Raw genomic sequence first — 25,876 nt, 5'->3', positions numbered from 1 at the left:
GCGCGCAAGGGGCAGAGCCTGGAGGCTGCGTCCACCGACACTTCCGGCCTGGGTCCTCATTCCCGTCGGTGGGGAAACTCAGCCAGAACCGAACGAGTCAACTACACGGGGATCAATAAAGAGGCGGAGTCGGACTTTGGCTTAACCTACTTTTACTGACGGCTGGGAGAAGGGAGCCGGGGAGGGGCCGTCCGTGTAGAGGCTGGCGCCGGAGCGGGGGTCCCGGCGGTAGAGCCCCTGAGCCCGTGTCCTGGGCAGGCCTACAGCCTGGCCCACAGGTCAGAAGCCTCGCGCAGAAACGTGCTGGCGCAGTTAACAACAGGCTCCCGGGGGACTGGTGCGTAGTGTCGTTTCCACGGTGTAGATACTCTCACCCTGGCCGACTTCAAGCTGCCAGGTCACAGCACTCAAGGAGGCGCTGAGAAGCGGGGCACAACTGCTTGACAGGGCCATGAGCTGGTTCAGGGCAGCACCCCGCTCCCCGGGATGTGAGCCCTCTCCCCACAGAGACCTAAGGCAGCTGTCACCCAAGGCCCCACGCATTCAGCCTAAGCCTGGTCCCGCAGCCTCACCAGCCACCTGCAGCATCTTCCACCTTGGCTCCAGCCGTGGTCTCAGGTACATCAGGGCCTGCGTGTCCTCTGGGGTGGCCATGGAGAAGGGGCCCAGGCTGGGGGGTGCCTCCCCATTCAGCACGCTGGCCAGGACTGTCGCAAGCTGGGGTGTGGATTCCTGGGCCAGCAACAGAGGTGGAAGCAGGGAGTCACTGATTTCTCCCCACCTCCCATCCCACAGCAGGTCCACCCCACCCAACTCACCTCATCCACAAGGGCCAAGACTCGGCCGCCTGCCGGGCCCCGAAGTAGTGCAGCCAGGAGTGCAGCTTGGGGGTCCCGCAGGCCATGGGCCAGCCCCAGCGCCACCAGCACCAGGTCAGGCTGGAAGCTGTAGGCCAGGGGCAGCACCAGGGCCAGGGCACAGCTCAGGAACCCACCAGTCGTCTATGGGAGTGACAGCAGCATAGCCCGGCCCATCATCCAGGAAACTCTGGCCAGCTTGGGTCACCCCACCTCGCTATCTTGGGTGGGCAGACACTCACACCCCCAGTCCCGCAAGGAAGGGCAGGTAAAGGCCAGGAGTCTGGCCTTCATGCCAGTGCTAGTGAGCACAGCTGTCCTGCCCTGTGACTCCCCACTCACCACTGGCAGTGGCACAGAGACGTGGAACATGGACGGGGCACTTGCCTCCTTGCCCCCAATGTTCAGCCATAGACTCCTCCTTCCAGGGGAGAGCAAGCATATGGATACATGTGCTTGTGCGTGAGATGCCGCCCACTCTCCAGAGCCCAGACAGATGAGGGGACAGCTCAGGGGCAGAGATGCTAGGACTGCTGACCCTCCGTGCTGGAGACCCTCCTGGCATTGCTCCCATGGGGCCCTTCTGGAATTCCAGCTGCAGAAGGCCCCGCCCACCTGTCACCCAGGAATCCAGGGTGATGTGTTCACCCCGCCCTACTTGTGAAACTGGACCTACACATGACCCGAGATCATACCCATCATCGGTGAGAGCTGGGGGCCGATCCAGCTGCCCCACGGCCACACACAGCAGCCTAGAGGAAGAGTTGGCTCCTGGATGAGCTGCACTCACCCCACCTGGAGCCCATTCCCAGAGCCCTTCCCACGCGACCAGCCCATGAGCCCTGCCTGGGAGCCTCAGACCAGCCAGGAGAGGCTTACCTCTGGGCTCCGTGGGACAGGCCATACCGAACGGCCACGTCCAGGGTGGCAGCTGCAGCAGGGGCTGGTGTGGCTGCCATGCCACTGCTCACCTGTGGGGTGGGTAACAGGTGTAAAGGCCAACTCCCAAGCTGGATAAACATACCCATCTGTTTTATCTTTGCCCCTGGCTACGGGGTATCATCTGTGCAATCTGAGGTCAAATTGCTTCAACTGCTTCACTCCTGAAAACAAGACGCTTAAAACTACAAGTCATCCCCTTCACCTCTCCGCCAAGAGAATTTCCTTGAGGGAACTGAGGGGGTGCTCCTGAACTCCAACCCTGGGGGCTGTCCTGGGAAGGAGCCTGGGTACAAAGCAACACTCACGTCCACACAGTTCTGTACCACCCAGCCCTGCCCTGACTCCCGGTTGCTCCCACCTGCCCATCCAGGATCCTGTCCAAGAGGTACAGGACCTTCCCGAGTGCAGCGAGGGCCTCGTCCTGGGCCAGGGCCTCACGTGGCCTGTGGTGGACAAACCAGGGAGACAGAAGGACACGGCGTGACACAGACCACAGCTGAGTCCCACAGCCACGGGCAGCCACGGCCCGGTCCTCCCCCCAGGCCCGCCCTACCCACCTGGCCCAGGCCTGTGCTTCCTCCCGCGGCAGTGACCCCTCCTCACAGAGGACACCCGGGGGCAGGGCCCGGCCAGCGTCTGGCACAGTCAGGGCAGCAGCCACGCGGACAGGGGGTGTGGGGTGGAGGTGCAGCTGCTCCAGGAGCACGCTCAGAGCATCAGCGGCCTGAGTCACCGCTGCCTTGAATTCAGGCTCCCCCGGTGGCAGCGGTGAGGGCCTCCCCTCTGGGCAGGGGGTGCCGGGGCTCAGTACAGGGGCGGCACCTAGGGGTACAGGGTGGTTCAGAGTAACAGCCACCGACAGGAGCCTGAGGCGTCATCCCACCTGCCGACCCAAGTCAGGCTGACCTTGCTGCTGGAGGCTCACCCAGTGAGGGGCCTGGGCTGCCCGCACACGCTGGAGGGACTCCAGGGCGCTGCGAGGAGAAGCAGGATCAGGAGGCCCGGCCTCCCGCCCCGGCCCTTCCCACCCTCCTTCCTCCCGGCCCCGCACCTGCCATGGGGCTCCATGGGCCCTGACAAGGGCAGGGCAGGGTCGCCCAGCAGCGCTCGCACCGTCATGCACACGGACTGGGAGAGGGACTCCAGGTGGTAACCACCCTGGGAGGAGGAGGAGGAAGCAGAGACATGAAAAGCAGGGTGGTCAGGGCCCCAGGCGGGACGCCCCGCTCTGCACGGCAGCAACCTCCGCCAGTACCCTGGCCTCTGCCCAGGTGCCCTCCCCCTCGCTGCGGTCACCTCCAGTATGGCGCAGACCCGGCCACCAGCCAGCACCTGCAGCAGCTGTGTGAGGTGGGCGAAGCACTCCGGCGTGGCCAGCATCTGCCCCTGCAGCCAGAGCCAGGCGTGAGGAGGGCCTGGCCCAGGGCCCCAGAAGCCCTCCAAAGCCAGGCCAGGCCCTCACCTCAGGATCGCCAATGGCTGAGTCGAATCCTGCAGAGACTAGGACCAGCTCAGGGTTGAACTGCAGGCAGGGCCCGGTCGGAAGAGACACAAAAGAAGCTGGAGCAGAGGCAGAGGGGAGGCCCCTCCAGAGAGACCCTCCTAACCCCCAAGAGTCCTGTTCCACGCTGGTGGGGAGAGGGGAGCCTCTGGGCACCGAATACCCCTCCCCTCCTGCCTCCACCCCCTCCAGAGTCACCTCAAAGGCCAGGGGCAACAGCACGTGCAGGAAGGCGGCCACGTAGTCGGCATTTCCCATCCCGACCTGCAGTCAAGAGGCGTCAGAGCAGCCCTGCCAGGGAGCACTGCAGGGTCTTCAACCCCAGGCCTGGCTTCTGGCTGCATGCCCTGGGCTACACACGGCTTAGGGGGAACGTAGGCTGGGTGAGGGGGGAGGTGGCCAGTACCTGGTTCCAGGGCAGGTTAACAGTGAAGCCAAGGCCCCGCCCCCGTCCGACAGCATCGGCATCTGACTCCCGCAGATGCGGCCAGAAGTGTCCGTGCTCGTAGCGGTGCCAGGAGAAGTAAAGGACGCTGCAACAGCCAGCCAGGGTCAGAGGTCAGAGGTCAGGCCCCCTCAGCCTCAGGGCTCCTGGCAGAACCCTGACCCCCGCCCCCAGCCGCTGAGCAAACAGCTGTGTCTCCCCTCTCAGGCCAGGCTCAGCCTGAAAAGTGGGGTGGCAGGGAGCCCCCAGCTTACCTGGGGTCATCCTCGAAGATATACTGGATGCCCTGACCATGATGGACATCCCAGTCAACGATGAGGACCCTGGGACAGACAGTTCTGGGGTAATAAGGGTCCCGGCCTCCCACTCCTGGCCAGGAGCCAGGCCCAGGATGGGAAGAGGTCCCTCCGTCCCCGCTTCGCGTCTGGCCTGGGCCTTACCCTGCAGCCGGACTGACACAAACCTGCGCAACCTGTGCTGCTGCTGGGCGTGTTTGGCTGCTATGGCTACGTTGTTGAACACGCAGAATCCGTTGGCAGTAGCCCTCTGGCTGTGGTGTCCAGGAGGCCTGGGGGTGAGCGTGGGGCAGGTCAGGGTCACTGTGCCTTCACAGGGCCCCCCGCAGGTTGGGGGGATGCCACAGTCACCTCACCAGGGCGAGCCCGTTGCGCACAGCTCCCGTCAGCACCGCGTCCACCAGCTGCAGCGCGGCCCCTGCGGCCAGCCGGGCACAGTGGAAGGTACTCTGCGGGGGAGAGGTCCAGGTCAGCCCCCAGCCCCCCACTCCTCACAGGCTCAGCCAAGGCCTGTGCCAGGTTACAGGGCACTGTTCCCGGGTACCTGCAGCGGCAGCCAACAGGGCACAGTACACGGGAGTGCCGGCCGTGAACAGGCACGGGCGCCGGATGTGTGACTGGGGGGGCGGGTTAGCCAGGGCACGCACCGGATGGAGGTAGACTGCATCGTACTGCTTGGACAGGGCCTGGAGCTCCCTGGTGCCCAAGGCCTGGGTCCCCCGCAACAGCGCCACATACTCGGGGCTGCAAAGAGGCAGGCAGGCAAGGCAGGGTCGCCAGGAGGAGCAGGTAGAGGAGAGAGACTGCCCGCCTCATTGCTCCTTCGCCTACCCCCACAACGGGGAAACTGAGGCTTGGGGGGAGGCTCTATGTGCCGGAACAGCAGGCTGGGGCAGCCTCAGCCTTCCAGGGCCGTGGCCCGCCCCCCATCTGACCTGTGCACCAGGCCCAGCTCCGCCTCCGAGGCCTCGCGGGCTGCCAGCCGCAGACACCTTTGCTCCAGACCTTGCTGCTGCAGGCGCTCCAAGGCAGTGGTCAGGCGCTCAGGACACTCGATCTTACACTCAGGGCTGAGTGGACAGAAAGCTCAGCATCCAGAGCCTCTGTCTTCACCCCCCACCTCTCCCTCTGCCAGGCCCCACTTACTCGTCCCAGAGCAGCCGGGCGGCTGTCATGTCCTCGTGGTACACAAGTGCAGTCCCCATGGCCCGCCCGGGGTCACTGTGGGCCACTCAGGGTGGGCAGGACCCAACGATCCTGCTCACAGGCAGGTCAGTGCGCCGCCCGCCCCTCGTGGCAACCCCAGGGAGCAGCCAGGGGAGCCACTGGGGCCTGGGCGGGATCTCAGGAAGCCCAGACGGGGAGGCCCCAGGCCCAGCTGGCGACACAGCCAGGCCTGGGTCGCCCGGGTAGCTCCAGAGCCCTGGCTTCCGTCTCGTCCCACGCAGGGCTGCCCCAGTCCCCGCCCCGACGCAGCAGAGCTGGCCCAGGCCAGAGCCCCTCCGGCTCCGCGCGCCTCCCTTCCCGCCGGCGACGGCTCCCCCTCCCCCTCCCCCTCCCCCGGCGCCGAGGGCGGGCTCTCTGCCTCGCGCCCCTGCGGAAGTCGGAGCGGCCGGGTGCGGAGCCGGACGGCCAGAGTGCCCAAGCTCCGCGGGCTGTCGCGGCGGCGCCACGCTAGTCTGCGCCCCACGCCTGGGGCCTCCTCCAGGCCCGCCCAGACCCCGCGCCGCGGCTCAGACACAGCGGCTGCCCACCGCCGCCCCGCGCTGCCCGAGGCCCGGCTGCGAGGGCGCAGGGAAAAGGGAAGGAGCGAGGCGATGAGGAGCCTCGCCCCGGGAAGGGGGCCAGGACTCAGGCCGGCCAGGGCTGCAGCGCAGAGCTGCCCCCCAGGCGCAAGAAGTGTCCGACTGAAGCTCCGGGAAGACCACCGGCCGGAAAGCGGGGGACTCGGGGGCTCAGGACTGTGGCCGAGAAGCCGGACAGGCGCAGCACCGCGTGGGGAAAGCGAGGGAGGGGACCAACAGAGGGGTGTCTCCCGGCCTCAAACCGAGAGCTTCGGGGGACTGAGCCCGTGGGGGCGGGCTGTGGGCCGGGCCTGGAGGGCAGACTTTCTGAGGCAGTCTTGGGTGGGGGCGAGATAGCTGGGCCTGCAAGGGCTGGTCTCCCGATCTAGAGGCGGGGCAGGGGCCCGGGGCAGGCGTGCTCACTCCCGTCCTCGGTTGCCCCAGCCGTACGGGGACGACCCCCACGGCGGGGCAGCTGTAGAGGGAGGCCTTGCACTGCCCCGCGGCCCGCAGCCTGCTCGAAACGCCCCCGTCCCGGTAGGGGTGCCTGCCGCGTGGGCCCCTGGCCGCCGCCGGGCTGGGGAAGGCGTGCCCGCCCCGGAGCCAATCAGAGCAGCTCGGAAGCCGCGAGCTGACAGGCTGTCCCGCGCACGTGGTCGCCGAGGCGTGGCCCGCGGCCGCCCGCCCCGCGGAGATGGCTGAACGCTTGCGTCACAGGCGCGGGCGGCCTGGGCGGACGGTGGTATCCACTGTGGTCACTTGTCTTGACCGTATATTCGGCTGAACCAGCTGTGCGCGAGGCCGGGAGAAGGAAGACGGGCGGATCCCGCCTTGCGCGCACCTGCGGAGGGAAACAGTCGGGAGGAGCCCCAGGGTGGCCCCTGACCCGTCAGCGAGTCCTCTGCAACGGCCAGCAGAGGGCTCCGCGGGCTCACCCGCGGCAGCAGGGTATGGCCGGGCCTGCGACAGGAAGAGGAGCACAGAAACCACCTTCTGCTAAAGCTCAGGCGTCTCAGAGGCCCCTGAGAAGCCACAAGTGTCTTGCATGACCCTCCCGCCCACGAATCTGGCCTTGGAGAGTGCGGGAACCCCAGATACCGGGGACTGACACCCGAGTTGGACCTTGACCCCCTCACCCCTGTCAGGCCCTGCCCTGCATCTGGCTCCAGGGTCTAAGCTTACAGGAAGGAAACGGCAACCCACTCCAGTATTCTTGCCTGGAGAATCCCACGGACAGAGGAGCCTGGCGGGCTACAGTCCATGGGGTTGCAAGCAGTCGGACAGGACTGAGCAACTGACTACACAACCACCACCGCGCAAGAAGGGCGGGGCCAAACCCTATCTTGGGGGCTCCAGGCCTGAGGCTCCCTGACACAGGTTGGGGGGTCAGCTTTGTGGCCGGGGAGGGAAGGGTTGCCCAGGCCCAGTGGCTCAGGGTGGGGAGAAACTCCCAGACCAGCCTCCTTACTCCAAACACAAACCTAAAGGTGGAGCTCCAGCCCAGGAATGAGAAAGTGAAGCAGAGTGGGACTTACAAAAGGGTTTATTTCCTCCAGCCGAGGGGCCACACCATGTGACCAATGTACATTCCAGGCTGGGGGTGAAGAAGCGTCCACACGAACACCCTCAGGAGACGCATCCCTGAGTCGGCATCCTGTCCTTCCTTCTCAGCACAGTTCAGAGAAGGCAGGGTCAGAGGCCAGGACTTGACCCCAAGTCCTGTCCCACCCCACTGGCTCTGAAGCTTCTGGTGCGTCCTGGGGGCAGGGACCGCTGCTGGAAGGCTCAGAGCCCAGCCCCAGGTCAGGTGGGCATCCTGTCCAGAAAGTCCAGATGCTCCTCCAAGGTTAGGCTGAGATGGGGTCTGCGAGCAGAGGAACAGGCTTCCAAGAGAGGTTCCGTGGAGCACAGGGGCTCCCGAGACTCCAGCCTCAGCCAAGGTCACAGTGGCAGACGGGGTCTCCCATCCAGGTGGAGCCCCAGCCAGGGCCCAGGCGTCTTCACAAGGCTGTCTCCTTGGAGACCTTGGCCCCCAGCTGCCGGGGAGGCTTGAAGCTGAGCACCTCTTTATATGTGACACCTGGGGCCAGAAGGACAGAGTCACAGAAGGAGCCCACCACCCATCAGACAGCGCCACGGTGCATACCAAGCATCGACGCCAGTGACCCAGACCAAGTGCTTGCCCGGGCCAGTGACAGCTCCTGAGATTCCACTCGAGGTGGGCATGGGGGAAACGCCCGGGCCCAGAGCACAGGTCACTGACCTCGGGGCTTACTGCCCCCTAAATTACAGTCAGAGATCACTGCCAGGGCTTAGGCACCAAGGGAGCTCCTTTGTCCCACATGTGCGAATCCACCCGTATCCATCCCCAGGGACTGTCCACCCTTGACGGGACTCCTGTAGCCCACAGAGTGGCTCTGGCCCCACAGCCTGCCTCGGTGAACAGAGGATGTTGCACGCACATAAACCAATATGTTCACTCAAGTGGAGCTACTCAGGGTCCCACCAGGGCGTTCCAGCTTCTGAATGCAGAACATCTATGAAGCCTCAAACAAGAGTGAAATTCCCACTGACCACCTGCATCTCGGGCTTCCTCACCGGTCCCCATGTTCCCTGCACCATGCCCAGAGCGGGTGGTCCCTAGGGAGGGGGCGCTGCTCCACCTCTCCCAGCATGCCCACACTCACCAGGCCGGCAGAGCGCCCGTCTGGGGGACCACTGGGGCTCCCGGAGCCCCGTTCAGAGGACCATGTTTCAACAGCATGTGGTCTGGTTGGTTTGCCCAGTGAGCGGCATGGTTGTGTTCCCACCCGTGGGGTGGCTCCCAGGCCATCCGTCTGACCCTCAGGCAGGGTGGGGCCAGGCCACATGGGGAAGGTCCGTGTGGAGAAGCCCTTGCTGGAAGGCTGGCCTTTCCCAGGGAGACAGGAAGTAATGAGCTTAAATATCTGACCGGGGGTTTAACCGCAAACATGGTCTGTAGTAAAAGCAAAAGTTCTTACTACAGTTTGGGACGGGAACCACAGACAGGATCCTATGGCCTGCGGTTTTGGGTTTTCTGGTCTTTTTTTAGCAACAGAAAACTTACAAGCACAAAACCCAGCACAGAGAAAGGTGCAGCCCCCGCTGACAGCACCGAGAACCCAGGGACCTGAAGGAGCTTCGTGTGAGCGGCACAGCCGTTCGGCCCCGCCCCACCCTCCGCGTCTAGGACCACAGCGCTGGCCTGAGGCTCGGCCAGGATGGGGCCTTGGACAGCAGCCACCAGGCCCGCAGCTCCAGTGGCCCTATGCTGCCCTCAGCTGGGTCCCCACTCCCTCCAGGGGCCTGAAGCCACAGAGAGACCACGTGCTGGACGAGGCCCGATCCAGCGTGGGGCGTCAGGGACCTGGTGGGGGGGAGGGGCGGGGACCACGCAGGTGACCCTGAGCCCAGCCTCAGGCTGAGCAGCCCTCAGAGACCAGCAGGGCCCTCGGTCTAGGGACAGCCAAAGCAAAGCCTGGCGGCGCAGAGCATGGATGGGGGTGCTCAGTGGGCTGGAGGGGACGGGCAAGGGGTGCTGAGGAAGGTGGAGGGCAGACGGGCTGCCTGGCGTGGACCTGGCCCTCCCGGCAGGACAAGGGTGCTGTGTGACTGTGTGGTAGGAACGGTCTTGAAGGGGCAGGAGATCCAAGAAGTATGAGCAGAGGCCTGGGGAGGGGTTCTGAGGGGCTCCGGGGCAGCCCGGGCCCTGGCCTAGACGTGCACAGGCACACTGGCTGCTCCGGGCGCCAGGAGAGGCCCAGTGCCTGGATGTGCCCTCTGACCTCCTGCTGCGTTCCTCGCTGAACCTGCATCCCGGGGAGGGGGGCCCGGGGCCCTGAGCCCCGCCACCCGCACGGGGCCGGTCGGGGCCCCCACTCACGCTTCCACTCGTCCAGCGTGCGGTCCACGTCATCGAAGGACTCGTCGTACTTCTGGGCCTGGGGTTCGTCCTCCGTGTCCTGCAGCGACTCGAAGTAGGGGTGGGCCAGCGCCTCGGCCGCCGTCACCCGCTGCTCCGCGTCCAGCACCAGCATCTTCTCCAGGAGGCTCACGGCTGCAGGAAGGGCAGGTCAGGCCGGCCGAGGGCAGCGTCCTAGGGCCCGGGCCCACACCCACCCCAGTGCCACCTACCCAGGGGGCTCGCGTTGGTCAGGACGGAGGCAAAATCCTTCTTCTCCAGCTCAGGGAGGCCCTTCATGTAGTTCTTGGCCTGCGCGGGAGCAGGCCGTGAGAAGCCAGTCCCGGGCCTATCCCCAGCCCCCGCCCAGCTCCCGGCTGACCTCATCACTTTGCAGCCTCTGCACAAACTCCGCTGGAGGCGTCCCCGTCACCTTCATGATCTCCTTCAGCTGGTCCAGGTCTTGGCCAAGGTCAGGAACACAGAACGGGCCAGAGACAGGGCTCGCCCACCCACCTGCTCCCGGCAGGTGTCCCCTAAGGTGCAGGGTAAGCCCCCCCAAACCCAGCCCCAGGTGCAGGGTAAGCCCCAGCCTGGCCCTCGGTATAGGATACGGTCGTTGCCTTTGAAGAGCGTCTTCCCCGTGATCATCTCAGCCATGATGCAGCCCACGGACCAGATGTCCACTGAGACAGAAGCCCCTGCGTCAGGGCTCCGCAGGCTGGGGAGGGGGGCACACACAGACTGGGGAGGGGGAGACACAGACGGGGGTGGGGGCGGTGGAGGGGTCATGGGCACCGGAGCCATCTGGCCTGCCACCCCCCACCCAGCCCCCCACCCAGCTTGGAGCCTCCCCATGGAGCAGCCGCCACGGACCCCCGTGGAGCAGGGCGCGGGCGGGCAGCTCCTCACCCGTCTGCGTGTAGTGCATCCAGTTCAAGATGACCTCGGGCGCCCGGTACCACCTGGTCACCACGTACCCGGTCATCTCGCTGTCTGCCTGCCGGGCCAGGCCGAAGTCCAGGATCTATAGCCAGAGTCAGAGGGAGTGGGGGGCAAAGTGGTCCCTGGGGAGTGGGCGGGCCGACTGTGGTCCAGAAGACCCCAAGGGGCCCGGGCACACAGGGGCCTCAGGCCAAGCCCCTGGGGATGAGGTCTTGACCACGTGTCCCTAACCCTGCCTCCAGGGCCCCCTGACAGACAGGGCCCCCGGCCCAACAGGCCACGCCTGCCCCCAACCCTCAGAAACAGGCCCCCGGGGGTCTCCTCCCCGCGCCCCGCCCCTGCAGACGCCCAGGCCCGGCCAGTGCCTCTGTGCAGTCCCCTTCCGCCCCACTTCTCCTCAAGCAGGTATGGACATGTGCCACAGGCCACCCGCCAAGTGCCGCCCTAGGACCCCGGCCACGGCCCAGATGGCTGGGGTCTGGTCCATCCGCGTGGGCCTGAGCCAGCCCACCTCCGGGCCTGAGAGCAGGGGCCCAGCGGGCAGACAGGCGGGTGTGGGGGAGGGCCCAAGCGCCCAGCCCCACACACACCTTCAGCTCACAGTCCTCGTTCACCGCCAGGTTGCCGGGCTTCAGGTCCTGGGGACAGAGGCATGGTGTTGGTGCAGGGCCAAGGCCAGGGCCCGAGCAGCGCCTGAACGTGGGGGCACGGCCGGCCTCCCCGCAGCCCTTCCAGGAAGGGTGGGGTACCCGCCCCGGGCGGTGTGCAGAGGGGGTGCCCCCTCAGGGGTGGGCGGCTCTGGGACGGAGCCCCTTACACCCACAGCCAGGAGAGGCACCCCCCTGGGCCAGGACTCACCCTGTGGATGACGCCAGCAGCGTGGATGTACTGTGGGGACAGAGGGCAGTCAGCGGCCGTCAGCTCACAGGAACCCGAGTCCCGGCCATGCCCGGGGCCCCTCCCAGCCCCGCAGGCGCCCCCCGCCATCCCACGTCCCCACCTTCAGCCCCTTGAGCATCTGGTAGACAAGGAACTGCACTCGGTCCTCACTCAGCTTCTCATGCTTCATGAGCTTTCCCAGGTCGGTGCCCATGAACGGCATCACCAGGTAACTGCAGGGCGTGACAAGGTACCGTCAGGGTCGCATGGGACCGCGTCACACTGTGGCACGTGGTCCCCGCCTCCCACGGCGCTACCCCCGGGCCCCACCCTGCGGGCCCCACGAGGCCAGGCAGCTGAGAACTGTGCTTTGGGTTTCCGAAGGGTGACCAGGGAGACCGAGGTTCAAGGCAGGGGAGAGGCGAAAGAAAGGAGAGAGGTGGTTCTGGACAGGGGTGAACGCAGGGCATCCACATCGGGGGGCAAGCTGGATGGGGTGGGGAGACGGGGAGACACCCTGAGCACCCCACCAGGACGCCGGGCCACTGTGTGTGCGTCCTTGACCTCCGCGAAGCTGGGCGGCAAGGAGCCCGTCTCCCCCGCCCTGGCCAGGCCGGGCCCAGGCTCCTAGCCGAGGGGAGCGTGAGTCCAGGGGTAGCCACCCCGGCAGTCACGGGGCGGGTGTCACAGAACAGTCAGCACTGGGCCCCCTGCGTCCCTCCCCTCCCGCCAGCAAAGGTCAGCAGCTCCAGTTACAGGCACAGCCTCAGGGCCAGCACAGAGCACGGGACCCGCTGAAAACCCTCAGGGCCAAGACTCACAACTCTGGCACTGCAGGAGAGGGCCCAGGTCCACCCCATGGCACCAAGAGCATGTGGCAGCGGGCAGTGGGGGGCCAGGTGCGCCCCAACCCCTGGCCAGGCTGCGAGGTGAGACCCACCTCAAGGGGTTCCCCGCCAACCCCAAAGCTGAAGTTGACACCCAGGAGCCACCCAACACCAACTCCCTACCCGGCCAGCCCCAGGCAGGCACTCACAAGTCCGTGAAGTCATCCAGCGTCTCGTCGGGCGTGAACACGTCCAGCAGCCCAATCACCTGGGGAGGAGGCCAAGCACCGGGTGGGCGGGGGCTCGGGCACCCACTGTTCTCGGCAGGAGAGCCCCCTGCAACTGCCCACGGGCCCGGCTCTGCCCACTGGCCAGCTCTACCTTGTCCTGGCACACATGCCCACAAACAAAGGCTATTTCTGGATGGAGACTGCGGGCATCCTCTGGGGGAGGGGCAGCCTCAAGTCCGGGGCAGCCCCCAGCCATCCAAGGAGCTCAGCCCTTGGCCCGACATCACCCCACTTCCTGTCCCTGCTGAAGACCCAGGACCAGGGTGGGGGCAGCCAGCCCCTAGGAGGGACCACGCCTCTGCCAAAGAGGTCCAGGCAGATGGACTAGGACCAAACCCACAGCCCCCAGGCCTGTGCTTGGGGGGAGACAGCACATGGGCAGTGTGACAGCTGGCTCCTGGGCCTCCAGGGACCCGTGAAGCCTGCACATCCAAGCGGCTGGAGGGACAGGTGGGCATGCTGGCAGGGGGCAGGCCTGGCAGAGGCCACACAAATGGTGGCCGAGGCAGGAAACAGAGAGCTCGGAGCACTTGAGGAACATGGGAGAGAGGCCAGGTGGCCAAGAACCAGGCCAGGGAGCCGCCAAGGAGAAGCCGAGGAGAGCAAGAGGGCCCGCGACACCAGGTGAAGGCTGCCCTGATCCCAGGAGCCGCCGCGGGGGGTTAGGCGGGCATGCTGCTGGGTGCGGCCCCGGCTGTGGTGCGGGGACAAAGTGGACACGAGGCAGAGGGACGGCTTGGTGACCACCGCAGCCTCCAGGGCCAGACACGGGTGAGGGAGGCAGGGACACCAGAGAGGGGCCAGAGGCAGCAGAAGCCTCAGGAGGCGGTTTCAGCAAGGATCCCGGAGGTTCAGGGGAGGCGTATCAGGTTGATGGAAACTTCCAGGCCTCTGCCTTGCATAAAGAGGCCGGTGCTGGGGGTGGGGGGCTGGGGTGCAGGGGCAGAGGTGGGCACAGAACTGGCAGGACTGGGTCACGCCTCAGCCTCTCGGAGACCGTTTCTTCCCAGGAACCCAGGATCATGAAAGGCGGAGCCTCCCAGCTCAGGGGGGCAGGTGCTGTGGGTCAGGGGGCCTGCAGGAAGGCAGGAACCGGCGGCAGCGGGGAGGCCCGAGCAAGGAAGGACAGGACCGGGAGGCCACGGAGCAGAAGCCCAGGGAGAGCGCGGACAGGCCAGGGCAAGGGGGAGCACGAACTGGGAGGGAGGGGACCGCAGGAAGGCTCTGGCAGAGGGGTCAGTCCTCATGGGGATGAGTCCCGCGTGTGAGCAGGTGTGCCTGCAGGTAGCAAAGCTGGGGCGGGGTGGGTATCCACCACAAGGGGCTCCACCCGGGGATGGGAGTGCAGGACCCCCCGAGGCACTGAGCGGGTGGGCCCTGGAGCTGAGGGCAGTTTGCCGGTGGACACGGGGACCAGGAGGTGCCGGCCCGCCATGATTGGCCAGGGTCTGGGCACCCAGATCACCCTCAGACTGGGCAGGGGTGGCTTGTGGGAGGGGAAGCAGGCAGCTTTCAGGGTCACAGGAGGAACTGCATAGAGGAAGAAGGGAAGGGCCCTCTGCAGCCCGCACTGTTTAGGGAGAGGCTTGGGGCACCACGGCCGTCTCCTGCGGGCAGGTCTGGAGGCAGAGGAGACGCCTCCCTGGTGGGGCCGGCCCTTCCTCACATTGTGCGGGTGGGCGTCACAGGAAGGGTCTGGTGCAGCTGGTGCCCAATATCCTCCACACACGGCTGGGCTCGCTGGACCCCTTCTCCATCAGAGACCCGGGGGCTCAGGGGAAGCTGACAACTCGGGTTCCTCCGCGTTCCCAGCCATCCCAGTCCCAGGGCTGGGGCTCAGAAGGCAGACTGGGGCTCAGGAGGCAGACTGGAGGAGCGGGCAGGTGGCAGCCGGCTGGTGGGGGGCTGGGGGGGGTCCCCTTCCAGGGAAACCCCTCCTCCTGCCAAGGTACCCAGGGCTCAAGTCAAAGTTTGGAGCGAGTAGGGCAGGAGCCCGGCGGCCTGGGCCATCCGCGAGCAGGCCCCGGGCGAAAGAGCCAGAGGCGGCTGCGAGACTGGCCCAGGCGTAGCGGACGCGACCCGGGGAAGCCGCCCTCTCGACCCGCACACTCCGGGACACGGTCGGACCCACGGCCTCCGCCCCACCACCCCAAAGAGCAGCCCAGGGGTCTCCGGGGCAGGATCTGGGGCCGGCGGGGGATGAGCGGAGCGCGGTGGCCGCGGGTCCGGGCGGCGCGACTCACGTTCTCGTGGCGCATGTGCTTCAGCAGGCGAAGCTCGCGGTAGGCGCGCTTGGCGAACAGCTCGGACTGAAAGGGCCGGTACAGCTTCTTGATGGCAACCTTGGCGCCCGTGCGGCTGTCCACCGCCGAGCTGCGGGGCGCACAGCTCAGCAAGGGGCCGGGACACCCCACCCGCGGCCACCCAGCCCGGCCTGCGCTCACCACACGGCGCCGTAGGCGCCCGAGCCCACGGGTTGCAGATCCTGGTACACGACGCGCACCTCCCAGGCCGTCTTGGTCACCTCCTGGCGATAAAAGCCCTTGCGGGCGGGCGACGGAGAGCTCATGGCTGGCCAGGCACTGCCCCCGCCGCGGACACCGTGCCTCGAGGGCCGGGGTCCCGGCGCGCACCCGGGCCACCGCCGCCGCCGCCGCCGCCGGGGAACCCGGCTGCCGGCTGTCCAGTCCGGAGCTCCGACCCCGGCCCCCGCCTGGCCCGCGCGCGGCCCCTCCCTTGCGGGAGGACCAACCGGCCCCGGGGCCCGGGCGCACGTGACGCCCCGCCCCCCCCCCCCCCGCCGCGGCCCCTCCGGAAACCTGAGGCGGCGCCGCCCGGCAGGCCGGAGGCGAGCGAAGTGGGGAGGCCGGAGGCGGGGGACGGGAGCGCCGCGGCGCAGGGCAGCCCCCGCCCGGACTGGCCTGCCTCTGCGCTCCGCCCTCGGGCTGGACTCCCCGGACCTAGCGCACGGTGTCTCCGCTGGAGGCCCGAGGGGCTCCAGTCTCCTTCCCGCCGCACCCAGCGGCGCTGGCCCATCCTGGCCGTCTGAGCTTGTCAGCTTCTACCCCCAGCCCCAAATCACCGTTCAGCAGTCCCGCCAACTTCCTCCCCCGACCAGAGAACTCCCACCCTGAGGCACCTGACCTGAGCACTGTAGGCCAACTACCCACCCCAGCATGCCCCTTCACCCTGCGCTGACCCTCCCACCCCCGGCTCCGTTCCACCCGTCTTGCCTTTATCCCCCTTTCCCTGTGAAGAAGCGCATTCCCTCTCCCGAACTCAGAGTGCCTACCACGCTGGAGCAGAGAGGGTGGTCCTGCAGGTCCCGCCCCTGTCCAGCCCAGGCCCTCAGGTTTATGCTTCAAAACACAGCCAGAGCGGCTCACTCTCCCCAGGAAGGTATGTCCGACCCCCAAAGTGGAGGGGCGCCCACTTACCTTGAGATGGGGGCATTATTATTTCATGCGTCAGAGCCCCCTCCATGCCCTCCCCCAGCCCAGTGACCCAGGCCTGAGACACAGCGGGGTAACAAGATCCCCGGGGGCCCGGCCACCTTCCGTGCCCTGCTCCGTGGATCAGCAGCCCGCAGCTCGCCGGCCAGGGCAGCTTTACACCTGCTCCACCGCAGCGAGCCGGCGCTCAGGAGCTGCAGCCTGGGGTCCCTGGAGCCACAGGCACGTTTGCCTGTGCCCCTCATCCCCTGTGGCACCCCACCTGCCTCCTCCAGGAAGCCCCCAGCTGGCCCCCTTACTCTCTGCATTGAGGTGCAGGGCTCCAGAACGGTTCTGCTGCTCTCGCCCCGCCCCGCCCGGTCGCCAGGGGTCCTCCAGGACCTGAGGCCAAGCAGCCACGCTGACCAGGCCTCTCTGCAGGTGCAGCTCCCAGATGATCCCCACAACCCTCCCAAGGCCTGGGGCAAAGGCACAGAATGTCCCCATAATAAGGACACCTTGCCTGGTCCCCAGTGGGGCCTGGGCCTTCCCAGCCTGAGCTGCAGGGAGCAGCAGGGGCTTGACTGGAAAGAAAGGAAAGCTTCTCCCTGGCCCTGGGGAAGGCAGGCCTTTGTTCCCCCACCCTGCCTCCTCCCTGACCAGAGTGAGGAGCAGGTCTGGATCTGGACCAGACGCTGCCCAGTGAACCTCTGAGGGAGCGGGTTGATTCTGGGCGGACAGCCTGCTCTGTCTACCTCAGATCCTGCTGGCCCTCAGGGGCTGGCGGGATGCGGCCCTGCTCTACAGGCAGTAGGGGCAGCAGGAACTGGAGCCTGAGACACGAGCCAAGTGGGGGACAGGACCCCCTTTATTGCAAAACCCCCGTGCAGGCACTTGACACTCAGACCTCCCTGGTCCTGGAGGGTGAGAGGTCACCACCTGACAGAGAAGCCCCTTGATGGCGGGCCCACACCCCCAACACATCTGGAGGGTTCCTGTCCCAGAGGTCGCTGGGTCCCCTCCGCTCTGGAAGGACGGAGGACAAGGGCAGACCCACAGATTAGAGCACCCCAGGTCCCTGCAGCAGGACCAAGGGCGGCAGAGGTGGGGCTGGCACAGGTCTCTCCGTCCGCCTGGGGCCAGGATCCACCTCCACACTGGTGGGCGCCTCCTCGAGGCCGGAGCCCCCCAAGCCTGCCAGGCCCCCAGCGGGCCTGGGGCCCCGTGCCTCAGGAATCTGCTGCAGCTCCCATGTCCAAGGAGAGAGGGGGTTTGCCCACAGGGATGCCCGTGGCCACCTGAGCCCCTTGCACGCCGCCCAGCAGGCTCTTAGCAAAGCCTCGCGCCCCACCCACATTGAGGACTGAAGGCAGGGGAGGCAACAGTACAGTCACCCGCACTTGGGCCTGCGGCTGGTCACACCGCAGGCTCCCAGGGGCCCTCAGACTCACACACGCCTGCGTCTGCTGGGATGTGTGGATTCCAGGACACATGCGGTGCGTACAGCATGGGTGGACATGTGGCTCCAGGCAGCCGCCCCACTCCGCCACCCCCATGGAAGACCCTTTGAGCCTCAGCACTTTTGAAGGGAACCCCTCACTTGCAGACCGAGCAGCTCTGACCATCAAGACTCTTCCTTTGTGCAAGGAGGCTCCCGCCCCAGTGTACTTACCCCCCGCCCAGAGCCAGCCCTCTGGGATCCAGGTCTGGAAACACACACACACTGCCCAGGGAGAGGTCTTTTGGCACCCAGGTCCTCCCAAGGAGGCCCTAAAGGGGACTTCGGGAGGGGGCAAGAGAACAAGGACGTGCAGGACGCTGTGCCCAGACTCCCACGCCCACGGCTCACGCCCGTGCAGGCATCCACACACGTGCAGGTTCCCCAGAAGGCGCAGCGTGAGGACGGGGGTCCCAGGCCAGGGCTGGGTGCCACTGGCTGTGGTGGCCTCAAGGCAGGCGCCCCCCATGGGGGTCTGGCAGGCCAGAGCTGGCGGCAGGTGGGCTCAGGCCCCCGCTTGGGTCCCAGAGGGCGGCTGGCAGGGGGCATTTCATCACTGCACAACGTCCAGGCTGCCCAGCGGCTGCGGGGGCTCTGGGGGCTTGAAGCTGAGGACTTCCTGGTAGGTGAGCTCTGTGCGGGGAGTGGGAAGCATGCGCTCAGGCCCCCAGCAGCCCAGGCCCCCCACCCTCTGGGAGCAGCCTCTGCTCACGGGCCCCTTCCTGGACCCGCCTTGTGTGGCCCCCAGGTTTCTGGTGGACTCACCCAGGCCCAGCTCTAGCTGCCCCCTCCCGCCCCTGTGTTGGGAGTAGATGTCCCCCGACCCAGACCCTCTCAGAGGAGCGAGAGTCCCCCACTGAGAACGGCCAGGGCCAGCCTCAGGGACACGGCCTCACCCTTCCACTCCTCCACCGTGCGCTCCTTGGCCTCCACGCTCTCGTCGTAGGGCTCCGCCTCGGGCTCGTCCTCCGGGTCATGGTACTGGCTGAAGTAGGCGTGGGCCAGGGCCTCGGCTGCGCTGACCCTTTGGTCACTGTCCAGCACCAGCATCCTGCCCAGGAGATCCACAGCTGCGGGGGCAGGGGTGCCAGGTCAGCTCCACCCCCAGGGCCGAGCGTGGAGCCCCACCCAGGCCCCGGGCCCGTCCTCACCCAGGGGGTTGGCTCCGCGGAAGATGCTCCTGAGGTCCTTCTGGGGCATGGGGGGCAGGGACTGGATGTAGGTCCGGGCCTAGGTGCCCACAGAAGGGTGTGAGGGGCTGTTCAGGGCCTCCCCGCCCCCGGCCCTAAGCCAGGCAGGGGCTTGATGGGAGAGGCCCCTGGCCTTTCTCTCCAACAAGCCTGGCCAAGGGCATGCGTGGAACAAAGACATCCCCCCTCGGATCTGGGGGCTCCGGCACCTTGCCTGGCCCCACAGGCCCGCAGGCCCAGGTGTGGTGCCACTCCGCGGTCGGTGGCCAGGACGCTGCAGGTGCCAGGCTTCACCCGCCCTGTCCCTCATGCCAGGAGTGTCTCCCCAGGACACCCGTTTCTCCCTGAAGGGGGCCGTGCCCGCCTTGGGGTCTGTTCCACTGTGGCCCATGCTCCCCCCATGGGACCCCATCTAGTCCCACAGCCCCCCTCCCACCAGGTCAGCAGAGGGGCTGGTGACCAACGACTCACATGTTCCGAGGATATCTTTGCTAGAACTTCAGGGCTGGGTGTGCCCACCACCTCCATGATACGCTTCAGCTGGTCGATGTCTGCCTGGCTCAGGAAAGGTCCAACGGCCAGGCATGGACTCTCCTGGGATCCCAGACCCCAGACCTTGGGTCACTGCCCAGACCCTGCTGTCCTGCCACTAGGGACAGTGATCCCAAGGTGGCATGGTGTGGGGCAGAGGAGGCAAGACTGTCCAGAAAGGGCTAGAGCCCACCTCCCTTGACCCCCACCCTGCAATAGGAGGCCCAACCCTCCTCCCCAACCTGAACCAAGGATACAGTCATTTCCGGGGAAGAGAGCCTTTCCCTGGAGCAGCTCAGCCATGATGCAGCCCACGGACCAGATGTCCACTGAAGGAGGAGGCGCACCATCAGTCTGCCCACCCCAAGTCCCGCCCCAGAGAGCCAGGGGCTGGACCCACCGGCCCCGCGGTCACATCCAGGCCCCTTCCTGACAGCACCCTGGGCAGGGCAAGGGTCAGCCCAGGACCTGTGGTGCCCTGCCTTTCTGAAGGTCTGTTCTTGAGCGCCTGGCCTGTCCCAAAGGTCCCGGCCTCTGGGCCCGCCCGCCCGCCCCCGCAGGCCGCGCGGGTGGGGCTGCCATCACCTGTCTGGTTGTAGTGCATCCAGTTCAGCATGATCTCGGGGGCCCTGTACCAGCGCGTGGCCACGTAGCCAGTCATCTCCTCGTCTGCCTGGCGCGCCAGCCCGAAGTCAAGGATCTAGGGCGACCCCCGGCTTCAGCCCCGCGGGTCTCCACCTCCCTGCAGCCGCCTCCCTAGCCCCTGCCCTGGTTGCTCACCCTCAGCTCGCAGTCCTCGTTCACAGCCACGTTGCTGGGCTTCAGGTCCTGCGGGGTGGGCGGGCGTGGTGAGAGGCCGGCAGAGTCCCAGGCGCAGGAACACCGCCGCCGCCGCCGCGCACCGCACCTACCCGGTGGATGATCCCGGCCGAGTGGATGTACTGCGAGGGGGAGACGGCGGGGCGTCAGGCGCTGGCCCCTGCGCGCCCACCCGCGCCCGCTCCGCGCCCACCTTTAGCCCGCGCAGCAGCTGGTACACCAGGAACTGGACGTGCTCGTCGCTCAGCGCCTGGCACTTGACGATGTTGTTCAGGTCGGCGCCCATCAGCGTGGTCACCAGGTACCTGGGTGCGGCCGGGAATGAGCCCCGCGCCCCCGCGCCCCCGCGCCCCCGCCGCGCCGCCCCTGCACCGCAGCCGCGCCGCCTCCGCTGCTCACACTTCGCTGAAGTCCTCGAGGGAGGTGGCTGGCGTGAACACGTCCAGTAGCCCGATGACCTGGGGGCACCGGGAGTCAGAGCCCGGCCCCGCCGCCGCCCTCGCCCCCGCCCCGCCCTCGCGTCCCACCCCGCTCACGTTCTCGTGCTTCAGGTGTTTGAGCAGCCGCAGCTCGCGGTAGGTCCTCCGCGCGTGGATCAGAGACTGGAAGGGCCGCGACAGCTTCTTCACCGCCACCCTCTGGCGCAGCCGCGTGTCATAGGCCGAGCTGCAAGGCCGCGCGTGAGGTCCAGCCTCGGTCCCGCCCTCCCCACTGGCCAGAAGGCCACTGGCACCAGCATCGGACCACACTCGCTCCCAGGCTCTCCCCTCCCTCCTGGGGTCTTCTTTTATTTATTTATTTATTTTTTAATATTATTTGTTTGGCTGTGCTAGGTCCTAGTGGAGGCATGTGGGATCTAGTCCCCTGAGCAGGGATTGAACTCTGGCCTCCCCGCTAGAGTTGGGAGGACAGCATCTCAGCCACCGGACCACCAGGGAAGTCCCCCTCCTGGGGTCTTGCTCCTTCCTCCAGAGGTAGGTCCCCTTCCACTGACCCCCTGACATCCGGCCTCCCTAGCCCACCTGAATTTCTCCTGACTCCTGCCCCCCTCTCAGGGTGGAAAGGGAAACAGCCAGAAGTGTGTTCTCAGAGTAGACGGTCCTTCAGCTCCCCGTGGGCCAGGGGATTGGGAGCCCCCTGAGGGGTCTCAAAGCCAACTCCAAAGCCCTGTAATATTCAACACATGGAGGAGAACCTGACCAAAGGTGTGTGTTGCATCCCTATCTTTGACAGTGAGAAACTAGACAGTAGGAAATGTCCAGCAGAGGGTGGTGTCTGGACCCCCTGAGCATTCCCCTCCTGCAGCCCCACTCCCCCCTCCCCATGGAGGTGCAGACCCGCAGCCTCCTTGCCCAGCTGCTCAGCGAGCCAAGCCCTCCCGGCTCCCACCCCACTGCGGTCTCTAGGATCCAGCTTCCCTCCAGCAAGCTGTCATGTGCGGCCACCCCAGCCCTCCAGCCCACACAGGGAGCCTCCTGCAGCACGTGGGATGCTCGTGGGTGATGGTGGAGGAAAGCCGGTCTGGGGTGGGAGTCGGGGGGAATGTCCCTCACAGGGGAGGGGAGCAGACACTTTTCTGTCTGCAGGGTCAGCAGAGGACTGTGGGGACTGGCAGCAGGCCATCAACTTCACCCGAGGAGGGAGGGAGCCCAGGAGTGACCCCTGTCTGGGGGCCCGCTTCCAGCCAGGGCTCTGTCAGCTCCCCCAGGGGCCAGGCGCACGTTGGCTCACACCCTCTCCTGCCCCTGAGGTGTTAGAGGGGAAGCCAGGGCCCGGTGGCTGGGGCGGCTGGAGTGGCCTGGGGTTCCCGAAGGCCGGCCAGTGACAGCGTGAGGCCCGAGGCCCAGGGGACCCCGAACCCCTGCTCCAGGCTCCAGCACTGGGCCCTGGGAGGGATCTGAGGAGTCCCACTTGGAACCTTCTGCCACATCCTAGAGCAACAACTCTCCCGGGGGCCTGCCTGCCCACACCCACGGCCCCACAGACACCTGGCACCTCAGCGGTTCTGGATTGGGAGGGCACCCCTTGACATCCACACCCACAGCTGGCCTAACTATCAACACTGAAACCCCAAGGACTGTCTGCAAGGCCCGGCCGGCCCCACCAGGTCCAGGGCCTCCCCAGGCCCCACCCTCCTGTCTGGGTCCCAGGGTCTCCATGCAGTGTGCACTCTCTTGGTTGGGGCAAAAATGGGGAGGGGTGTAGACCCTCTAAAGACTGTGGGGGATGGTAGGCTTCTCTGATCAGGCCTGAGCCCCATTCGGAGTCTGTGACCCCTTAGAAAACAGGGGAGGGGACCAGGCCCACGGAAGAGCTTGAGGTCATTCTTAGGCAGGGGTCTTGGCGCCCCACCCCCAAGCAGGGCTCTCCTTTTTCAAGCAAAACTACCCACCCTGGGGCGGGGGTATCTACCAGAGCCCAGGGCTGCCTGACCCTTGACCGGGGAACCCCAGATGCATGGTCAGACATCCAGGGCCACGGAGACCGGCCCTTTCGCCAGCTGTGACGCCGCAGATTCAGACCCGGAGGAGGACGCCCTGGGCTGGAGGGGCAGGACCACCCTTCCCCGGCCAGGGAGAGGCTCCGGGAGGAGTTTCCCTCGCGCCCCCACCCCCCATTCATTCCTTGGATCCGCGTAAGGCCCGGGGGCGGAAGCAGGGTGAGCCCCTCCCCGCGTGGGAACCCCGCACGGGGGGAGGGGCGCGCGCGGAGACCCCCCCCCCCTCGCCCGCCCCAGCCCGCCCCTACCAGACTGAGCCGTAGGCGCCCGAGCCCACCGGGCGCAGCCCCTGCAGCCGCTGCGGCACCTCCCACAGTGTCTTGTTCAGCTCCTGCCGGTAGAAGCCGGCGCGCGGGCCCGACATGTCCGGAGTGGCCGCAGCTCTGCGCGCGCCCCGCCCCGCGTCCCGCGCCCCGCGGAGCCCCAGCCAGCGGCGGGAGGCGGGGCGGGGCGGGGCCGGGGAGGGGGTTCCCGCAGACTAGCGCGCGGCTTCCTGCCGGCCCCGGGCGGCGGCCCGGCGGAAAGCGGCCTTCCCAGAGGAGCGGGGGTGGGGGCCGTGAAACGGCTCCTGGCTCCTCCCGCGGCCTCCTTCCGGGGACCGCGCGCCTCCCCCAAACGCGCCGCGTCTATCCTCGGCGCGGCACCGCTCGGGCCGGGCCGGGCCGCCTCCACCTCCTGGGCTCGGGTCCTCGCACCCTCCCGTGCCCGCACCCAGGGCGCCACCCCTGCCCATCTGCCTTCGCCCGCACTCCGCCACCCGCCTGCTCTGCGTCCTGGTCTCCCTGCTCCAACCTGCTCGGGGGCGGACACCCCTCCTCTCCCGGCTCCTCAAACGGGCCCAGCACCCCTCCCCTCTCCCATCGACCTCCCCCTGGAATGAAGGCAGAATCCTCTAAATCAGAGAAGCCAGGGCGAACCATGGGAGATATGTGTATTTACATTTATATACATATTTATCAGAATAGAAAATAGCCCCTGAGAAAAGCTAGGCATTTGGTCGGGTAAGGTCCCCTCCGTCGTGGGCCGATGGCGGCGCCTTGGACCCTGGGTCGGCCTCACTTCCCTTCCCGTTTGGCCATCCGACCTTGGCCGTGTGGTTCCCTTCCTGGTAAAGCTTCCCCGGCCTGGTGAGGCCTCCTGCAGCGGCGGCTCCACGGCCGGGCTCGGCCGCACTCTGGGGGAAGCGCAACTGCCGGGCCGGGCCCGGAGACCCGCCCTCAGGACCAGGGACAGCGGCGGCACCAGGGGGATTGGAGGGCTCGGCTCTTAGGAAACTCTCCCCACCGGGGCCCTCTTTGGGGCCTGGTACCCGTCCTCCTTCTGAAGTAGCCCCCGCAGCTGTGACCTCTTCCAGGAAGCCCACTCTGACTTTCGCAGGTACTGTGGGGTCTGGAACTGCGACCTCCACCCCGCACGGGGCGTTTCCTCTCTGCCCTTGGAAGGTGCAGTTTGCACAGGCTGCTGTCACTGAAGGGGCTGGGCCTGTTTCAGCCTCTGGGCGGTCACTGGAGCTCTGGGCGGGAGCTGCTGCTTCTGTTTGACGTGACCAGGGTTCGGATAGAACATCTCTGGGGAGTCAGCCCCCTGACTCGCACCCTGGGGAACTGGGGGGCCGGCGCTCGGCTGCCCCTCCCGAGAGAGTGAGACCTCAGGCTGAGTGCCCAACCTTTCCCTTTTTTGAAACAAACAAAAATCTGAGTTTTTGTGTGAAACCTCCTGATATTCAAATATTGATAACCAAATTAAAACATGTCAACGCAGTCCCAGGCAAACGAACAGTCGTGCCTGGCGAATCCGGGTCCTGCAGGGAGCCCAAAAGTCAGACGGGGTGCCGGGTCCCACTCCCAGCGCGCGGGCCTCAGTTCCCTCTGGGCGCCGGGAGCGCGGGATGCGGCGAAGACGCTGGTGTCCCCTCCCCCAGCCCCCGGCCCTACCCCCGCTTCCTCTGGGCCCCGCGATGGGGACACCTTTCCCGGCTGGGCGAAGTGACTGAGGTTTTGTGTGGAGTTAATGGAGCTTCAGCTAAAGCCGGGAGGAAGGGGAGCGGCGGGCCGTGGGAACCGGCCTCGCGCCGCAGGGAGGGGCGGCCTTTGTCTGCGCCGAGGCCGCGTGGGGCGGGCCGCGTTCCCATGGCGACCGGCGGCCCCGGCCGGGCGGGGTGGAGCGGGCGCCGGATCCTCCCTCCTCCAAGGGGGCCAAGAGGTCTGTCAACTAAGGGAGCCCCTCCCCGCCTTCTCCCGTCGCCCTCTTTCCCCCAGAATTCCAGATGCGAGTGGGGATTCTGTCCTCCGACAGGATCCGCACTTTTTTTTTCTCACTGTGCTGTGTTTACAGGGTCGCCCTGACCGGTCTGGCTGGAAGGTAGAGGACGAGCCTGGAGCAGGGCTGTCATGGATCGAGGGCAGACAGGAGCGGCAGGCGCTGCCGGTGTGAGGAGGGCGCGGTGGGGCTGGCACAGACGCGCCCCCGTGAGCCCTGGGCCGCCGGCCCCACCCCTGGCCTCTTTCCACTCCCTACTGTGATTCGAGGGCCCCCCAGATACCAAGATCCCACATGTCCATGTACACTGTCTCTCCACAGCCCCACACTGGTCTTCTGACTAGCTGCGCGTCCCCCTGAAGGGAAGAAACCTTTAGGAAGGTCAGACGAACTTCCTAAAATGCTATCTGGCCCTGTCACAGGGGCCTCGTGACTTAGAGGATGTCTCATGCTCTCAACAATCAAGCAGGGTGTGGCCCTGGGCTGGCTGTTTTCTGCAGCTTGGAAGGAAAAGTCTTCGAGATTGCTCCTGGCTCCCACTGCATTGGGAGGAAAACGGGAAGTGGAGAGTGACAGAAGGCTGCATCACCCCTTGGTTTGTCAGTCTCCTGATCCCTCCAGGCTGGCCAGCCCACCCTGTGCACCCAGCATCCACGCCCAGTTTCCCCACAGGCCCCATGAAAGGACGGCCTCTGGATCCATTCACATGCCTGTCCTCCACGGAGGAGGGCACCCCGCCTGTTGGACCTGCAGCAGAAGGCAGTCCCACCCACTCTCCCCGTTTCATGCCCAGCTACCAGCGGGGAGGAGGCACAAGTGCCTGCTGAGATCCAGCCTAGGAGCCAGGCCTCCAGGTCCCTGCTCCCTCGGCCTCCCCCACCCTAACCCCCAAACTGCCCGCCCCCATCTCCAGTTTAGCAGTATCTCGTTCCGATTTCCTGACTGGCTGGGTCTCAGTTC

General features: G+C 66.7%; 4 protein-coding genes across 8 annotated transcripts; 1 reads left to right on the top strand and 3 right to left on the bottom strand.

The window, feature by feature from the left end:
• Positions 1–135: 135 nt before the first annotated feature.
• HDAC10 (histone deacetylase 10) lies at positions 136–5,604 on the bottom strand. 4 transcript variants are annotated; one of them, XM_061124265.1, is made up of 20 exons: positions 5,188–5,604; positions 4,977–5,111; positions 4,586–4,785; positions 4,393–4,490; positions 4,209–4,313; positions 4,000–4,031; positions 3,707–3,833; positions 3,499–3,564; positions 3,262–3,321; positions 3,096–3,185; positions 2,851–2,957; positions 2,706–2,773; positions 2,357–2,621; positions 2,158–2,242; positions 1,737–1,828; positions 1,553–1,609; positions 1,200–1,278; positions 819–1,001; positions 580–732; positions 136–418 (listed from the first exon to the last, which is right to left on the bottom strand). In XM_061124265.1, exons 1-20 carry the CDS (start codon positions 5,244–5,246, stop codon positions 386–388), a joined length of 2,094 nt encoding a protein of 697 aa, XP_060980248.1. In that variant the 5' UTR covers positions 5,247–5,604; the 3' UTR covers positions 136–385. The 4 variants fall into 4 exon arrangements, with proteins under 4 accessions (XP_060980248.1, XP_060980249.1, XP_060980251.1 ...); XM_061124266.1 differs by having other exon boundaries at positions 573–732; positions 5,188–5,603; XM_061124268.1 differs by having other exon boundaries at positions 4,398–4,490; positions 4,689–4,785; positions 5,188–5,603.
• A 1,746-nt stretch (positions 5,605–7,350) lies between these two features.
• Positions 7,351–15,389, bottom strand: MAPK12 (mitogen-activated protein kinase 12). Of its 2 annotated transcripts, none has more exons than XM_061124264.1 (12): positions 15,133–15,389; positions 14,932–15,061; positions 12,608–12,666; positions 11,693–11,804; positions 11,551–11,580; positions 11,283–11,330; positions 10,660–10,774; positions 10,362–10,433; positions 10,130–10,209; positions 9,981–10,059; positions 9,730–9,903; positions 7,351–7,905 (listed from the first exon to the last, which is right to left on the bottom strand). In XM_061124264.1, the coding sequence occupies exons 1-12, from the start codon at positions 15,255–15,257 to the stop codon at positions 7,826–7,828; spliced, it is 1,104 nt and encodes a 367-aa protein (XP_060980247.1). In that variant the 5' UTR covers positions 15,258–15,389; the 3' UTR covers positions 7,351–7,825. The 2 variants fall into 2 exon arrangements, with proteins under 2 accessions (XP_060980247.1, XP_060980246.1); XM_061124263.1 differs by lacking the exon at positions 7,351–7,905 and adding an exon at positions 7,923–8,736.
• Positions 15,256–16,933, top strand: LOC133044062 (serine/arginine repetitive matrix protein 1-like). Its single transcript, XM_061125624.1, has 5 exons — positions 15,256–15,658; positions 15,711–15,841; positions 15,972–16,087; positions 16,197–16,794; positions 16,880–16,933. The coding sequence occupies exons 1-5, from the start codon at positions 15,256–15,258 to the stop codon at positions 16,931–16,933; spliced, it is 1,302 nt and encodes a 433-aa protein (XP_060981607.1).
• A 25-nt stretch (positions 16,934–16,958) lies between these two features.
• Positions 16,959–23,047, bottom strand: MAPK11 (mitogen-activated protein kinase 11). The gene is made up of 12 exons (XM_061124262.1): positions 22,906–23,047; positions 20,694–20,823; positions 20,557–20,615; positions 20,351–20,462; positions 20,250–20,279; positions 20,119–20,166; positions 19,924–20,038; positions 19,596–19,667; positions 19,279–19,358; positions 18,769–18,847; positions 18,514–18,687; positions 16,959–18,250 (listed from the first exon to the last, which is right to left on the bottom strand). Exons 1-12 carry the CDS (start codon positions 23,019–23,021, stop codon positions 18,171–18,173), a joined length of 1,095 nt encoding a protein of 364 aa, XP_060980245.1. The 5' UTR covers positions 23,022–23,047; the 3' UTR covers positions 16,959–18,170.
• Between the last annotated feature and the right edge of the window lie 2,829 nt (positions 23,048–25,876).

This window comes from Dama dama, chromosome 22, assembly GCF_033118175.1.
Source record: "Dama dama isolate Ldn47 chromosome 22, ASM3311817v1, whole genome shotgun sequence".
Lineage (NCBI taxonomy): Eukaryota > Metazoa > Chordata > Mammalia > Artiodactyla > Cervidae > Dama > Dama dama.
This window is presented reverse-complemented; position numbering and strand designations above follow the sequence as displayed.